At 39.0% G+C, this 17,250-nt stretch overlaps 2 protein-coding genes across 4 annotated transcripts; one reads left to right on the forward strand and one right to left on the reverse strand.

The window, feature by feature from the left end:
* Nucleotides 1–845: 845 nt before the first annotated feature.
* akap12a (A kinase (PRKA) anchor protein 12a) lies at nt 846–8,803 on the forward strand. Its single transcript, XM_071525499.1, has 5 exons — nt 846–962; nt 3,967–4,066; nt 4,211–5,545; nt 5,579–6,108; nt 8,795–8,803. The coding sequence occupies exons 1-5, from the start codon at nt 846–848 to the stop codon at nt 8,801–8,803; spliced, it is 2,091 nt and encodes a 696-aa protein (XP_071381600.1).
* Nucleotides 8,804–11,870: 3,067 nt separating this feature from the next.
* rmnd1 (required for meiotic nuclear division 1 homolog) lies at nt 11,871–16,690 on the reverse strand. 3 transcript variants are annotated; one of them, XM_071525522.1, is made up of 12 exons: nt 16,584–16,690; nt 15,589–16,061; nt 15,378–15,483; nt 15,183–15,258; nt 14,966–15,005; nt 14,775–14,875; nt 14,572–14,678; nt 14,385–14,449; nt 14,149–14,225; nt 13,567–13,687; nt 13,120–13,236; nt 11,871–12,575 (listed from the first exon to the last, which is right to left on the reverse strand). In XM_071525522.1, the coding sequence occupies exons 2-12, from the start codon at nt 16,033–16,035 to the stop codon at nt 12,543–12,545; spliced, it is 1,290 nt and encodes a 429-aa protein (XP_071381623.1). In that variant the 5' UTR covers nt 16,036–16,061; nt 16,584–16,690; the 3' UTR covers nt 11,871–12,542. The 3 variants fall into 3 exon arrangements, with proteins under 3 accessions (XP_071381623.1, XP_071381622.1, XP_071381624.1); XM_071525521.1 differs by having other exon boundaries at nt 16,406–16,673; XM_071525523.1 differs by lacking the exons at nt 15,589–16,061; nt 16,584–16,690 and having other exon boundaries at nt 15,378–15,565.
* Nucleotides 16,691–17,250: the final 560 nt, after the last annotated feature.

Below are 17,250 nucleotides of genomic sequence, written 5' to 3' on the forward strand. Positions count from 1 at the left end.
TAGATATGATTTAAAATGTTCAATACTTCAGTAAAAATGTACTAATGTAAAAGTAAAATTACTGACTTGAAAAAGTACTCAAAAAAGCACAAATAGCCTACACAAAAAAAGCTACTCAAGAAGAAGAAGACAACGTAGGCCAGAAGAAATGTTGATCTCAATGGTTAACATTCTTGAGAGGTAGCAGATTATGATCAGGGGCCATTATATCCATTAGCTGAAATAATTAGCTGAAAGTTTGTTTGTGGATTTTAAATCACACAATCTGAAAACTGAATTTCTCATTCTGTGATTGAGAGTCAGACAATTGCCTGGAAAGTAAAAAATGAGTCTATTTGACAAATGTGCAAATTATTACACAGCAAAATAGGGCTCTGCAATATATCCTAATGTGCTTTAAGGCTGTTTGCATTTCCATGGACAGCCCAACAAAGTAGGCTACCCATAATAAGACTCCGGCACCTAAACACATTCTGCATTCCCAGCAACGAGTGACGATTTTTTTTTCCTATTCAATCATTGCCCCTTGAAGTGAAGCTGCACTGGTGTGTGTCCAAGCTTCTTACTCGGATATTTGCTTCAGTCATCTGAGGACAGTCTATGTTTCCTCCGCAGGTTTTTTGATGCAGTGAGAGGCGTGCCGGACCGGGCCGGGCCACACTCATATAGGCTTCATGTGATCCTGCAGGGAGGTGTTTGCTAAAAAAGAGTTTTCAAGGTCCAGGCTGCACCATTTGAGATCGGACTGTCTCACACTCCCGGAGCAACCCCCGTTGCCTTTTGTACGCATTTGGGATATTTTCAGCACAGGCTCATTCCGGGAGAGAGGCGCTGCAGTTCCGATAATGGGAGACACACAATCTGCGCAACGAGAGGGAAAAGAGGATGCAGTGGCTGAGGGGGAGAGCAGCCAAGTGGATGATGTTCAGATTGAGCAGATTATTGAAGACATCGAAGACAAGGTAATGCGTTACTTCCCGCAAAGATTCAGATTGCCATAACTGACTCCTATCATATTTATGTCTACAAACTTTCATGTTGAGCCTAATCAATAATCGTGGATTCTCTTAATTAGGTTAACATTGAGGATTTTTTTCAGTAATTATAAACCTACCAAACCGGGTAATTGCTTAATATAGAGTCGGCCTGCAGGCAGTGATTGCTGTAGGTCTTCTAAATATGCTGAGGTTGGTTTTTGTTGTTAAAGTATCAGGACAGTGCTGGTGCTGCTTGCCAACATATCCATTAACCCTAAGATAAGAAAGACATTGTCCAATTTGGATGAACGGCTTGGAGCCCACCCAGCTATTCTCTAGGAGTGATACTGAATTTTAATTAAAAATGTGAATTACTACTTTTTTTTTTTATCCATTTTTCAGCTATATTGTAACTGGAAGCAAGCATCCACTTCTTCTGAGTTTGTCTAACTGACAACATTAAAGGCAGGTGTATGGAAGCATTATCACCAAACCATCCTAAGACATGAGGTTGAAGCTAAAGTTGTTGCAAATATACGTATGTTTATGCCTCCTGTGTTATTGTTACTCTTGCAAGCTGCTAAATGCTGACTGGCAGTTTTGGTAATTTGAGGTGTCTGCCAGGAGCTGGTTTTCTCTGATGAAGATCCAGTTTCCGTCTTGCATGTTGCAATGGTTTGGATTTGTTTCAGATGAAAAAGGAAATAGCATGGAGGAATAATGACCTTCCATTCTTGGGGGAACCTAAGTAAAGCTCTTTTCCCGGGGGAGGGATGGAATTTCCCCTTCGCTGCACTCTGCACAAGGCTACATCGATTATTTGTGTACAACATCACTCGGCCCTGCTGGGCAGGAAGTCAGTTAGACAGCACTGTCCTTTGAGAATAGTGAGAGCTATTACTGTCATATGAGCTATAATTATTATTATATTGGGCTGATTCCATGATATTGTTTGACTTCTGTGACTTTTGGGTGATTCGATGGAATAGACTCACTGCAAAGAAATTTTGAATAGTCTTCAATAGTCTTAACATTTAAAATGAAAATGTATTCAGTTTTTAAATTGCCAATGGGATGAAATAATTTCTCTTGTCCCCAAAAGAACTCAGTTGGTTTCAAGAATGTTCTTCAATCCAGTGATATTATCTTTGACTAAGTGCATTGATCTGGCTTATTTCAAAATGTTTGGGTTTGGAAGTAAAAATGAGCAAAAAGGCAATGAAAAATAGGTCACAAATAATGAGTTATATTTTTTTATAATGTGTGAGATCATCTTTATTGTAAATGTAGATGGCTGTCACACTTACACCCTTGGTTGCAAAACTATTTCAAGTCCCAAAATGTTTTGGTTTTGTACATTTTAATTAAATCCTTATACTTCAAGCATGACCCATTTAGGTCAGTGGTTCTCAACCTTTTTGGCTCCTAATGACTGAAAACAAAGGAATGCCTAGTAGCTGCCAAGAGGGGGGCACATGCTTACAGACTGGTGAATTAAGACACCAGTGTTGAATATTATTGTCCTTCTTTCACTTGATTAATAATCAACATACACATAGAAGCTGTAAATATTATTTCACAAGAAAAAAACATAAACACAATAATACATTTGTATATTTTTTGTACCCTAATGGAATCCCAGTTATCTCACAACGTTTGATTTCTTGGAATAACATTACACGTTAGAACCTCTCTGAAGAAGTATTTATTTTTCATCCTTATGCCTATTGGAAGCAGAGTGACAAATGGTATTCCCTCAGAGCATCAATATATTGGCATTTCATTAGTCATCCATGTAGACCACATTAGTCCACATTAAAATAAAAAGTGTTTGAAAAAATGCTTGGACTGCATGGCTTTCACATCATGTATCATATTTTAAACAATTATAGTGAATTTAGTGGAATATATCAAACAAACTTTAGCAGCAAATGGTGTTGCAACGATGTTTATTAGAATACATTTTATCACGCAGAGCACTGTGTGGAGGGAATTATAAAATCCAAAGCCCTGCATTAGTGTAGGCAGGGTGGGCCTGCCTTCCTCAACACCTGGGGAAAAAAGTTTGTATGAGATCAATTTTATTTTTTAATAAATAATTTTTTATCTTACTCGTTTATATCTATAATGCAATCATTTGGTTGTATGGTGTAAAGGCAGATTAAGGCCAATTCCTGATTCATCAAAAAAATCACAATGCTCTTAACACATTGTTGAAAGAAAGAGACAGAGGAACAATGCTGTACTGTGTGTCAAAACATGACATGGCAAGATGTGAAAACCATGGCTGAATGTGGGAATTGATCTTACAACCCTATGTAACCATTAAAGTTAACTAAGAACACAACATTTTACATCATTGTATTGGTGTAGTAGGTGCAGGGAGAGGGAAAGTCTCACATAAAACTGTAGCTAGGAGCTGCCCAATACAACCACAACCACTCGTTTCTGTGCTACCGGATTAAATGTTGATTCAGTGCTTTAATCAAGGGCACCTCCACAGTAGTTATTGAGGGAGAGTGATTCTTTTTCACTTTCCCTTCCCACACTAGGACCTCCCAGACTCAGGGATTTGAGCTTGTGATCTTTAGGGTTCTCTAACTATGTGGCTACCATCACACCCAAACATCAGTGACTGGATCATGGACTTTATTTACAAAAATAGGAATTTTGAACCCTCAGTTAAATAATTAAAGCAAATAATGGATTCCTTTGTTTGCTTTGGTAGAAGTACACATCCTGATACATGGGTTTGTTTATTGTGTTTGTCTGTTTCTTGCAGTGCTTTTTTAACTGAAGCCAGTGTACATGTAAATACCATCACACACTAACCAATGTTCAAGATTGTCTATTTAAAGATTGTAAATGTTCTTATTTTCAATGATTTGGGCTTCCACACAATATAATACATGCCAGCAAGCAATGTTGTGCTTTTGAAAGACAAGATCAAAGGTACATTGTACATTCTACGTTCTGTGCTTTCTTTCAGCCTTTCCAAAATAATGGGCAGATCTCTGGGATGCCTGGAAAAACAGATGGCTCTATAGCAGAAGTTAATGGTCACTGTGAAGATGAAGTTGTTGCAGAGGGTAGGTACTCACAGTTGCGCTTTATTATTTATCATATAGAATTTCATGCTCTCATCTTCTTGATCATCATCTTGTCTTTTCATCCCTTGCAATCCATTCAATATGGAATTTAAGAATGATTCAATATTTGTTTTCTTTTCTCAGTCTGTGACACAAGTTCAGCCATGGTTTCTCCAGAAGATGTTCTAGAAGCAGAAGAGCCACTTAAAGATGAGGAAACACCATTAGAACATGTTGAGATAAATGAGAAGGAATCACCTGATGCTGATGAAGCAGCACCATCAGATATGAATGAAACAGAGGCAAAGCTGAATGAAATCAATGAAGGTTTTAAGAGATTTTTTAGTAACATTGGTTTGAAATTGACGGTTAAGAAAGGCTCAGGTGAAAAAGATGAAATAGCATCAGATGTGCCCATTGAGACCAATAAGGGAGAGTCAAGCAGCCCAGATGATGTCGAAGACACCACTAAGGAAACCACAAATGAGAATGATGAACAGAATATTGATCTGAACATGGCACAAGAGACTCCTGATAATGACTCAACAACTTGCCCTACACTGACAGACATGACATCAGGAGACATTCAGGAGAATGCAGAGGAAAAAAACACAGAAACAGAGGCAAAAGAGGAAGCTACATCCGATAAAGTTGTAGAGGCACTAACAACCTCAATATCTTTAGGTGAAGAGGAAAAGACACTCAGCAAGGAGACCACGCCTGAAAAAGAATCAGATGCCACATCACCCAATCCTAACCCAGAAGAGGTCATTTCTCCCATTAAAAGGTTTTTTACAACAGGAATCTTTTCTGGTTTACGGAAGAAGAAGAAGCCTGCAGAAGAGGAAAAAGCCACAGAGGAGACAATTGGGAAAGAACTGGTAGACATGAGGAAACAGGAAGCTGTAGCAAAGATGGAAGAAAGTGGGCAAGACCAACAGCAAGTAGAAGAGATTAGTCTAGGTGTTCAGACAGCTGAGGTTGCACTGGACCAAAAAGAAAACATACTTAAAGAGGAGATCCTGCCTGCAACATCAGACACAACTTCGACAACTGATACTCCTGAAATTGCCCTTGGAGCAAAATCACCTCCCGGAGAACCATCAACAGTTATTGTCAGTGAACCTGAAATTCTGAGTTCTCAAGAGAAGGTCAAAGTTCAAGGTAGTCCTCTAAAAAGGCTGCTGTCTGGGTCCAGTTTAAAGAAACTCTCCGTAAGGCAGAAAGGCAGGAAATCAAGTGACTCAAAGCTGACTGACTCTGGTGAGCACGTTTCCGATCACCTCCTGTCATCTACCGAGTCAGCAGAGTATCAGAGAGAAGAGAGTCCTGCACAATCCCCTGGAGAAGTAGCAGGAGAGGAGGATGGTACCTGGGCTTCCTTCAAAAAACTTGTGACTCCGAAAAAGCGCATAAAGAGGTCCTCCCTGAGCAGCGAAGAGGCAGGAATCTCAGGCTCATTAGAGGAGCCAAAGCCAAGTGAAGGTGAACAATTATCAGATCTCAGCACAGAAGAGACCAGGAAAAGAAAGGATTCGTCTGTTTCATGGGATGCCTTTTTGTGTGGATCAGGAAAGAGAAGGAGCCGAAAAACCTCTGACTCTGAGGACGAAACACCCCGAACTGAGGGAGATAACAGGCCAGATGGTGAATCTAGACATGGTGCAGAGTCGCCACTAGAAATTTCTAATGAGGGAGATGAGCTTTTAGCTTCTTCGGCTGAGCAAGCAGGAAGTCCTTCAGAGGGTGATGGAGGGTCGACATGGAAATCACTTAAAAAACTTGTCACCCCAAAAAGGAAAGCCAAAGATGAGGAGGAAAGCAAAGATAATATACCATCTGATAGTGAAATGAATAAAGATGAGTCCTCCTTTTCAATAAAGAAACTCCTCCCAGGACGAAAAAAGAGGAAGTCTGCTGAAAAGCAAGAGCAGATATCTTCAGATGAGGCTGATAGGGAAGTAGGATCAGATGATGAAGACTCTGAGACACCAGCTGTAGTTCCCTTGTCTGAGTTTGATACATATGAGAAAGAGGATCAAGTACAAACACAGGCAGTCATAGAAAGCCATATGCCCAAAGCAGTAGACCTTGAACCCCAACAAGACCTATCTAGTCAGATGACTGAACCGGTCCTCCCTAGTGATAGTCTGCATACTGAACCCAAGAGAGTCCAAGACAATGATAATGCTTTAGAAAATCAGGCATCTACAATTCCTGCTTCAAATGAAGAACTTGATGACCTAACAGAATGCATCAGTAAACATCAACAACTCAGTGACATCCCAGAGGAGGGTATAATTGAGGAGAGCATGGCTACTCCAGCTTCAGTCACCGAGGAGGTAGCTAGAGATGACACTATAGCGGACGATCTGATAGAGTTGACATCTGAGGCTATTACTGCACCAGAGCCTGTAGATATCACACTTGCAGATGAAACTGAAATGGTCTCTGCAGTTTCCCAGTTAACAGAGTCTTCAAAAACATCTGGCAACACAACACCAGTCCCAGCAGACTATGATGTCAAGGAAACAGAGGCCCTCCTGCATCAGGTTGTTGAAACCATCTCCATAACCCCAAATGCAGTCCCAGTATATTTAAATGAGCTAAACCCAGAAAGAATAGTTGGCTCTGTCTCTCATCAAATACTCGCCACATCTGTACAACAAGAAGCAACAATTCTGGAAATGCACCAAACATCAGATGTAACTAGTATATGCATAGGTCTCAATGCTGAAGAGTTTGATGCAATTAATGAACTTGCTGCATCAGCTCAGACAGAGTGTGTATCTGAAGTCACTGAGGCTATTTCCACAGAGGTTGTATCTGAGGTTACTACTGAGGAGTTTGACACTGCTGAAATTGCTGTAGATGAAGTACATCAGGCCCATGTTTCACAGGCACAAGAAAGCGTAAATGAATTTGAAAATACTGATGAGAGACAACCTCTGGTGGAGTGCATGTCTGAAGTGAACGAAGCTGTGTCCACAGAGCTATTGCCTGAAGATGAAAAAATTAACACAGCTGAAGTTTCCATAGATGGGGCCAATCAAGCTGAAATACAACCCACTGAAATTGAATCCCATGAAGCAGATTCAACTGCTGCTGTAATAGATGAAATTGAGAATGAAGATGTGGTACAGACAGATCAAGCTCCATTGGAAAAAGAGTGTCAGGTCATAGAGTATGCCATTGATCAAGTTCAAGTTGAGGATCAAGACCAAATACCTGAAGTGGTGGAGGAATTACAAGCATTAACAGCCATTGATCAAGTTCAAGTTGAGGATCAAGACCAAATACTTGAAGTGGTGGAGGAATTACAAGCAGTAACAGCCACTGATCAAGTTCAAGTTGAGGATCAAGACAAAATACCTGAAATGGTGGAGGAATTACAAGCATTAACAGCCATTGATCAAGTTCAAGTTGAGGATCAAGACCAAATACTTGAAGTGGTGGAGGAATTACAGGCATTAACAGCTGTTGATCAAGTTCAAGTTGAGGATCAAGACCAAATACTTGTAGTGGTGGGGGAATTACAAGCATTAACAGTCACTGATCAAGTTCAAGTCCAGGATCAAGACCAAATACCTGTAGTGGTGGAGGAAATACAAGCACCCATAGATAGAGCTCTAGAGATAAAAGAGGATCAGATCATAGAAAACACCACTGATGATGTCCAACAAGATGTTCAAGTTGAGGATGAAGACCACATCCTTGAAGTGGTAGATGAGTTACAAACATTAACAGCTGTTCACATAGCCTCTGTTAATACTGAGGAAAGTAGTGTTCAGGTCCTCGAAAAGCAAGTTATATCTGAGAACATCCCAGCACCTTGTGCAGATAATGACTTTGCCTCAGTTACAGATGAGCCCATACTGGAAGTCCATCTCACTAACATCAATGTTGAGGGAGAAAAAGAAGGTGAATTTCCAGTTGTTAAGATGGAGGCTGTTGTAGTTGAGCATGCCCCAGTGATGCAAGTAATCACAAGTAATTTAACAGATGTAATAGCTTCAATACCTGATACTGCCATGGTGAAAACATCGGACATTCAAGAATCTTTGATAGACATAGTGGCAAATGAAGTAGAGTCCAAGGAGGCAATTGAGTCTGTGATGACTGTAACACCAATTATTAATGATGATATAATTGAGACAGCAGAAGAAAGCAATGTGGTTGTGATGATGCATGTGCCATCACTACAGATTGAGGATAATCATAAAATTCAAGTGCAAGTGGTCGATGTTGATTTACAGTCAGCTGAGACAACTGTTGAGACAATGCTTGAAGTGGGAGTAACAGAAGCCAAAGACGTCATAGATGTTTGTCATGAAATCAATAATAAGGTAGGGAATCTCTCTGCCTCTCTGGAGATTGAGAAGGAAATAATCAATGAGGCAAATAAGGTTATTACTCAGGACGTTACTCAACATGTAAAGGAGAACTTACCAGAAGCATTACCTGAATCAGTGGTTGTTCAATCTTATATGCAGAATGAATCTGTCATCCTGGAAGAAGAAGTTGTAGAACTGCCAATTGCTGTACCAGAAGCAAGTAAGATGGCTGAAAGTGAATTGGGTGAAGTAGGAGATCAAAAAGTGACAGAGGATAGCACCGGGACATTTAGGGAGAGACAAGCAGAAGGGCCTGCTGTCACCAGTGTTAACTCCGCCGCTGCAAATGAACAGGAAGTGTCTGAAGATCACATGCACCCACCTCACATTCCAGGAAGTTTAGACGTCTCTAGCCATGGTCTCAAAGAGGATTTGGAGGAAACTAAAGTTGAACAGGAAGTGTCTGAAGATCACATGCACCCACCTCACATTCCAGGGAGTTTAGACGTCTCTACCCATGGTCTCAAAGAGGATTTGGAGGAAACTAAAGTTGAACAGGAAGTGTCTGAAGATCACATGCACACACCTCACGATCCAGAGAGTTTAGATGTCTCTATCCATGGTCTCAAAGAGGATTTGGAGGAAACTAAAGTTGAACAGGAAGCGTCTGAAGATCACATGAACACACCACCTCCTCCAGGGAGTTTAGATGTCTCTATCCATGGTCTCAAAGAGGATTTGGAGGAAACTAAAGTTGAACTGAAAAAAACAGATGTAGGTATCATAGCAGAGGATGCAACATGTTCATCAGAGGAATTAGTTGTGAAGAAACTGACAGAAGACATAATGGACGCACAAACAGCACAAACTGTCTCTTCGCTGATGGTTACACCCAGTAACACTGGACTAGTAGTACCCCAAAACACTGGATTAATCACATCAGTAGGTAATGTGGAATCCCCCTCAAGCCTTTCTTTAGAATTCAAACTTAATATACAGTTTGGGCAGGTAAAGGCTCCAGCTTCCCCACCGCCTATAATAGAGACAACCGAACCCCTGAAACAGATAGATGTGTCTGAGGTTGGGGTTCAGGTAACAGAAGCAGTAGAGCCTGCAAGACAAATCGAAGCAGCAGAAAGAGCTGACAGCCAGAAACAGAAAGAGCTATCTGAGATTGCTGTTCAGGCAGAAATCACAGAACCAGCAACACAATTAGAGAGAGAGAGCGCCGTGATCCTGAGTAAGTTGTCTGATGCCACTGTCCAGGCAACAGAAACAATACAATCAGTAAACCAAATAGAGACAACAAAAAGAGCTGTGTCAGCCAGTCAGCCAGTACTCTCTGCAATTTGTGTCCAAGAAACAAAAGCAGTAGAACCAGGTCAACAAATAGAGGAGGAACATGACCAGGATGTGTGGCTGGATGCTGAGGAAAATATCAACACTCAAGAAGGGACAGGGAAGTCCCCTCTTGAAGCTGTGGCATCTCTAGAAAGTCAGACAGAAAATTACCTAGCAGAAAAAGAAACACTTGACCATGAGTGTGAGATGGTTCAACATTCCCACGTTGGGGAAGGAGAGAGTCAACAAGAAATGCCCAAAACAGGAGGCACATGTGTACTTGAGAGTGAAGGTGAAGATTTTGCTACTGCACTTGAGCATCCCGAAACTGCAAATGTTACTACGATGCAATGGGATTAATTCTGTTCAACTTCAATGTCAGCAACTGGTAAGCCTCTCCACTGAATCTTGTTAGTGTGTTAGTGTCAAAGGAACACACAATTTTTGGGAGTTTGGCTCATTGATCAATATCCAAGGGAATTAATGTATTGTTACAATTTTTTATTTCTAGGTTGGACAATCAAAAAGAGGGCCATTCAAGCTTCTGGAAGAGTTTAAAAGGCCATCATAGAGAAGAACTAGAGGAAGCAGCATTTTTCTGCTGTTATTTGCCATTATGTTCAACCAAAAGTATTAAAATAATCAAAAGTATTTTTTTATTTGTAAGATTATTTCTATGCATATGATTTCAAACATGGGATTCATGAGTGGGATCTAGCAGGAGAAGCACGAATCAGAAAAGTGCTTATCTTCTCAGGGGGGCATAAAGTATGTGATTTCAGAGGTGTGACACTGAACTACACCATCCACCATCAATACATTTACTCACAGTTGCTTGCTATTTAGTGTAATTTTGATTAGTAATCATATCAGTTTCACTGTATGTACTACCTATGTCTCTTCAATCATAATTCATGTTTCCTTGAAATTATCTGTCTCATTCTTTCTCCTTTAAGGTATTGTATGTAAAGGCATTAGTTGTTTCTAGATCAAGACAATTTGTTATCCACTCTGGCCTTTTTATGGAAAAAATGTTTCAGATACATTGTGTAAGTGTTCTCAAATCATAACTGTAATTCATATTAACATAAAATATGTGACGCTGGTACAGCACATCATTGAAGATATAACGTTAATTGCTGTTTATTTGACATTTCTCTGCTGACAAAACATAGGCTACTAGTATACTGTGTAGATATTTCACAGCACTTGATATGTAATCATTATCTATCTTCATAGACTGTGTTGTCATTCAGTAATATATGTTTAATCATTTCACTCAAATACATTTTATTATTCCAAGGATCTATGCAGGTGTGGCATCTGAACAATGGTTAACCAATAGGCAGACCTAAGCATATACTGCAGCAATAAGCAATACGGTATTAGGATTATCTTGTACATGTTTTAATGCAAGACTGGCAGAACTGTGTTCATTTTGTATCTATAGGAATTTCTACTGTTCCAAATTTTGAAATAAAAGCATGAGAATGTTGGACTGCTTGGCTAGCATGGCACATCGCTGTTTTCTAAAATGTAATAATTACCAAATATTTTTAAATCGCATTATAGACATAATTACAATTAAATAGCTTTCATATATATACAGAATCATTAATATATTATCAACAGAGCCTTAAATATATAAACAATCAGGCAGATTTACTTTACCCATTTTATTTCTCATCTGTTTGTGTATGACTTGGTGAGCTTATAGTGTCAGTGAAGTGTGTGGCATGGGTGAGAGAAATATTATGTTTATGAGCGGCTTTTGAGTTGGCTGCTTTTCCTCTTTTAAAATTTTGTATCACTTATGAAACTGACATTTGTAGAAAATTACATTCCTGCTGATCTGAAATTATGTCAACTAATAACTAAATGCAAAACATAAAAGTTACTTGTGTGTTTATATATTTCCAAGTGTTGATGAATTAAAATGTCATTGTAATTTTAATTGAATAAATAACTACCTGAAAGTTTTGAATACTGTCAAATAAATCAAATATGGTTTTGAGGTTACAGCAGAATTTGATCATTTTGATAGTCGTCAAGTTCATTTTAAACAGTACAATTTATAAATATTAATTTAGACGGTACATTTCATGCAAATATTGAAACATTAATGGCTGGAAGGACTGCTATAAAGTTCATTTATTTAAGCATACAGCAACAGTTATAACTCATAAATACTTTGTTTATTGCATCTTCTATAACAAAGCACTCACAACTTGGAGCTCTTGGCCTTTGAAATATGGATTTATGTTTTGATGAATTTAGATATATATTAATTTCTTGACTTGTATCTATTGCCGTTGTCTTCAACCCAACTAAGTCTTTTGAAAACCAGAATCTTGGCCTCTGAGGAAGACACTCAGCTCATAGACATTTGCACAGAATATAAAAAAATAACATTATCACAAGAAAGGAAATGCTTGAACACATAAATACAGCAAATGGAAAAACATGCCACTACAATTTCAGTCAACTGATCTGAAGAGATCAAAAATTACATTGACACACTTTTTCACAAAAGCAAAATAAACAGAAAATGTAATTATCAAATTCAAAATGCCCTTCATACCTTGACATTCAGCAAAACAGTAAAGAAATGGTAGAAAAAAAGATTTATTGCATGTTGTGGAAAGGTATACACAAGATGAACAGTAAGAAGTTCATAAACATTTGGGTCCGTTTCATGATCTCATATGCTTCCAGAAGAGGTCACATGACTGAGTAGCTTTGTATAGTGCAGCACTCTCCCTTTACAGCTTCTAGTACCCTTTTTTTAGTTGTGGAGATGTTTAGAAGATCATTCTTCCAAGTTCAAACATAACCTTCAATGAAAGCGAAACAACAAATGTTATGTTATTGCATAAAGACTGTATATATTTGTAAACAAAAAGGGACCACTGTAACCTAAAATTTAAGGCCTGTGGCGTCGAATTGATCATTAAATTGGGATTGTGACCAGAAGGTCACCAGCTTGAATCCCAAAACATCAAGGGAAATATGGCCACAGAAAGTTAATGAATAATGCTCTCCCCTCCTTAAATAACTACTGTAGACCTGCTCTCGAGCAAGGCACTTTATGCCCAACTGCTGCAGTGGTGCTGCTCAGTGGCCAACAGTGGACTGGTTGCCACTGGCTTGCATGTGTGTAACTATGAATGTGAAGCAGGGTGTTGGGGGTGTTAAAAAGAGCCTGTATGCTCAGCAAAACTTCTCTGGATGAATAAAGGTTAAAAATTGTAACTTACTGTTGGAGTGTTTAAAAAAAATACTTTTGCAAGTTCAAAAATTGCCTTCAGTGAAACCAAAATAGCAAAAGTCATATAGAAATATCAGACAAGGTGTGTCAAAGAGTGCGATCCTTCTTACCTCAATGGTGATAAGGATGACGATCATCCACTCTAACCTCAAGCTGTGCTTCTCACTCAGGTGGCTCCTCATGAGGTCTGTCAACTGCGTGCAATGTTCCAGCTTCTCATTCACAACCTAAAACACAGAAAAAGTTTCTAGGATCTTGAGCACTTACAAAGTCAAACTCAGAAACAAAGCAATTACCTCTATCACTGTCAAACAGAATGGGAAATAAACACAAGCCACCAGCCAAATGCTGGTCTGACTGCATCTTGTACATTTTTCTACTTTAGTAGCTACTCTGGCACGTAACAAGGTAAGTAACAAGGTACAATCTGAGTTATAATTCCACTCAAAATATAACTACATCTACCAGCAGCAGAGCTTTAGTAATACTTGACAGGATAAATAGAAGAATCTACTCACTACACAGTATTATTACTACTGTACATTGGCTTTAATTACATTGACTCTGCGGTTGATGCTGAGGAACTGGCAGGTCTTGTCATAAAGCTTTTCCAGGTTTTCTCGGTCCCAGTAGAAATCAGGTGTGATGAGCAGGTCAGACCTCAGGTTTATACAGTGTCTGTTATATCAGAGTAGAAGATAAATACAAAGGCTTTGGTTAGTAAATCCTAACATGAAATATAGAAATGCTGAAAATCTTATTCCATGAAAAGAGCTCAGGTTTATACAGTCTATTTATACTTAGTTTTAGCTTTACTAGGTTATCACACATAGTCAGATAATAAAAAATGAGGTAGGCTAAAAAGCTTAGGCAATCAAAAAAAAAAGTATATGAAAGTCAATACATTTCTGTTATTGATAACTTGGCTGACACAACCTGAATAGTCCTGATGTTGATTATAAAAAATACCCATCTGGTATTGCAAGCTGGTTTAAACAAATGTAGACAATTATTTGCTAATACTATTTGAGCCACAAACAAACTGACTAACAAACTGTGTTGTTGAAACCACTAACACAAAAATAGAAATGTTGTAAATCCTATGCTGTGAACTGATATTTTGAGCAAACTCAATTCACCTTAGAGCAAAGAGCTCTCCTATCTTCTGCATGACCTCTGCGGAAGACAACTTAACTCTTTTACCAGACTTCAGCGTCTGTGTGGAGGAAAAACTAAATTAGGACATTAGCGACAAAGGGAGCACTGAGGTTTCCAGAATAATAAATCCTATACGCATGACTTGGCCCACACTCAAACATCCATTACAATCAATTATTCATAATTTAATGGTGGTTGCTTTTAGTGTCCACAGTACCTCTGGAATTGATTGAATTGACTCTACAAAGTCATCTAATGACACCTCCCATATCGCGAGCTTCACTGGAAAAGACAGCAAACAAAAAGACCAAGAGGTTAGATTGGGGGAACAGGCTCAGTACAGTGCTACCACAAACAGTACTGGGTATACATTTATAATGTATAGTTGAAGTGTAGCTATTCACCTGATAAACATAGAGCATTTGAAAATGCATATTTCTCCAAAACAGCTTCATGTAGATCTATCTTGTTGCTCAGAATGAAGTTGCCACGCTCAAGCTTTGAAGTTCCCCTGCGGAGAAAAGCTTCAAATATTATAAAAGGTACAGCAATTCTGGAAGCACAAATGAACAAAAACAAAACAAAACAAATAGCAGAGAGAACATACTCTCCAACAGTGTAGTTGATCTCTTCATTTTCCCAGTGGACTAATGCGACTTCATAGGGCTGGATTTCATGATGCTCCAATATTCTCAGCACTTTCTTCATCTGTGAAGACAGTGAGGCAAAGAAGTATGTTATAATAGAGAAGACGGCAACAATTATAATGAAGGAAACATAAGACTAACTTTTTTTTACCGTTTTGTCCTCGACATTCCAGAAAACTACTGAGCCTTCCCTGAAATTTTAGATTAGGGAAAGTCAGTCCATGATGCAAACATGACCATAACACTGTACATTTTGCTTTGCACATTGTGTCATCTTTTTGCAGACAATTTAGTGTCTGACAATTTATGTACAGTACAAAGCCTGCATCAAAGCCTTTCTAAAATGGACATCCTTGACAAAGTTCTACCTGAAGAAGAACATTAGAGCATCGTCATCTGGTTTTGCTGCCATGTCTGTCAATATCACCAGCGCATTTGCGGCATCTGAAATTAAAACATGATTGTCAAAAAATGTGTGTTCAATATTTAATTGTTTTATGCAGTATACATATCACAGTTCCATCCCCAGAAAGTTGTAATCTATGAATAATTTTCAGTCATACCTCTAGGTAGATCTACTTCATGGAAGCCATGGCCGATCAAGTCATGGCAAAGCGTTGGCAAATGATATTGATCTGCTGTTGCAAAGGCAATACACTGCATCATATCCTACAGGGAAAGACAGGCTTGGCTGCATCATTTGACAATCAACAAGCAATACATCAATAGATAGACGGATCAATCACTCATCTGAATGATGATTGGCTGAAGCACCTTGTCCTCATCCTGGGAAGGCTGGTTGGTTCTGGATGGTTGTTTTGTTCTCGGCCCTTTGGGAACCCTCTTTCCAGGAATTGTCACTGGTTTCAAACTTGATTTTAAAACTGATTTGACAAGGTTTGTTGAATACAGACGCTCCTGTCTACTCCTACATTTAGTCAGTACCCAAGGGTCAGCTAATAAGGTGCTGCTGACACTTTTTAACCCATGCGAACCCGGCGGAACATGTTTTGTACAGCACTGCTGTTGGTAATGAGTGTTTAAGTAACGGGTCCTTGGACAGATCCCTGAGGCAGACCAGGCTGAAAGAGTCCTAGGTTGGGATTCATACTTGTGTTGCTGGATAGGATGGGAGAGACTGGCCGAGGCAAACAGGCAGACTGGTCTCCTGTCCACTGGCCGCTGAACTCCCAGCCTGAACCACAAGGTCCGGAGAAGCATCTTCACATGGACTGCTCTTCAAACAACTAAAACACAGGAAACAGTTTTCACTTGACTGGCACGAATTGCATCATGAAATGTCAAGCCACAGCAATGGCGCTCTGCTAAAATGTAGCAGTCTTACAGGGTTAAATAAACCTACCAATTTCTAAACGCAAATATAATCCTTCATCTGAGACATTTTAAAGCTTTACTATATATACACACACAACAGATAACTTGGCCAATTCACCACACTTTACATGTGGCCAGCAATATTAGTAAGATTGACCTTGACTAAACTGGAATATCATTGCATATAACATTACAAAATCAATAGTTGGGCTCGCTATGAATTTCCCTATAACTAAAGTAATAAATGAACACATACCTAGTGTGAACTTCTCAGCAGTACGCAGTATCATCCACATCAAGCTAGTAAGGGCTAGCAGTGAGTAACTTAACACTACTTCGAGTCAGAAATCTTTAGTTAGCAGTTAGCTTATCGGTGAATGAAAACTTAGCAATTCAAAGCAAGTCAGCGTTGATATTATTACAAAATGACTCACCAAGTCAAGCTTTACAAAACACAACGTTTGCACTAACTGTCATGCATGTCATGGTAAAAACGTTAACGTAACATTTCTGACAACTTGACTTGCAAGGTAAACAGTCGTGCGGGTTGCTAATAAAGTTTTGTTTGAACAGCCACTTCCTGTTTGGTTTGACGTAATTCCGTAGTTTTACGCACCGGCTTCTTGCCTTGCTTTGACCCTTTTCCCTTTATTTTTTTCACATAATGCAAGAGAAAGAAAAAAAACATCGTATAAAGAAGGAAAAAGATAATTATTGTGCTTATTTTAGTTATTGTATTCTATATAGTTATTCTACAATAATTATTGTTCACGTCCAAGTCCAAGTCGTCTTAGAAATTAAAAAGATGGTAATCTTGCTTGGGCAGCTGAATCATATTTTATATGCTTCATCCAAAGAGCTGTTTTTTTAACTGACTGGGTCTCCAGATGTCAGACAGTCTCTAGAATTTTGAATATTTATATTAGAGCATATTACAGCACCCCCTCTGGTAAAACCCGGGCATATGTTTTGTGTTGCCTGGAGACTTCCTAAAACAGGAAATAGCCTAACTATCTACACTTACCTTAGACCAGTGTTAATTTCGTTAACGAAAACTATGACGAAAAATGTTCGTCAACGAGCTTTTTTCCATGACTAAGA

Source organism: Centroberyx affinis, unplaced genomic scaffold (genome assembly GCF_046629955.1).
Source record: "Centroberyx affinis isolate AG114_WGS23_722 - 3 ecotype Tasmania unplaced genomic scaffold, CSIRO-AGI_Caff_v1 ptg001299l_1, whole genome shotgun sequence".
Taxonomy (NCBI): domain Eukaryota; kingdom Metazoa; phylum Chordata; class Actinopteri; order Beryciformes; family Berycidae; genus Centroberyx; species Centroberyx affinis.

Bases quoted from the DNA above. Each gene is read 5' to 3' on its own strand.
- akap12a (XM_071525499.1), top strand. From the start codon at position 846: ATGGGAGACACACAATCTGCGCAACGAGAGGGAAAAGAGGATGCAGTG. The intron at 4,067-4,210 runs GTAGGTACTCAC...TTCTTTTCTCAG, and splicing joins AGATGAAGTTGTTGCAGAGG to TCTGTGACACAAGTTCAGCC. The intron at 5,546-5,578 runs GTGAAGGTGAAC...ATCTCAGCACAG, and splicing joins ATTAGAGGAGCCAAAGCCAA to AAGAGACCAGGAAAAGAAAG.
- rmnd1 (XM_071525522.1), bottom strand. From the start codon at position 16,035: ATGCTTCTCCGGACCTTGTGGTTCAGGCTGGGAGTTCAGCGGCCAGTG. The intron at 13,688-14,148 runs GTGAATTGAGTT...CTGATATAACAG, and splicing joins GGAGAGCTCTTTGCTCTAAG to ACACTGTATAAACCTGAGGT. The intron at 12,576-13,119 runs GTAAGAAGGATC...CTTTCATTGAAG, and splicing joins TCATCCTTATCACCATTGAG to GTTATGTTTGAACTTGGAAG.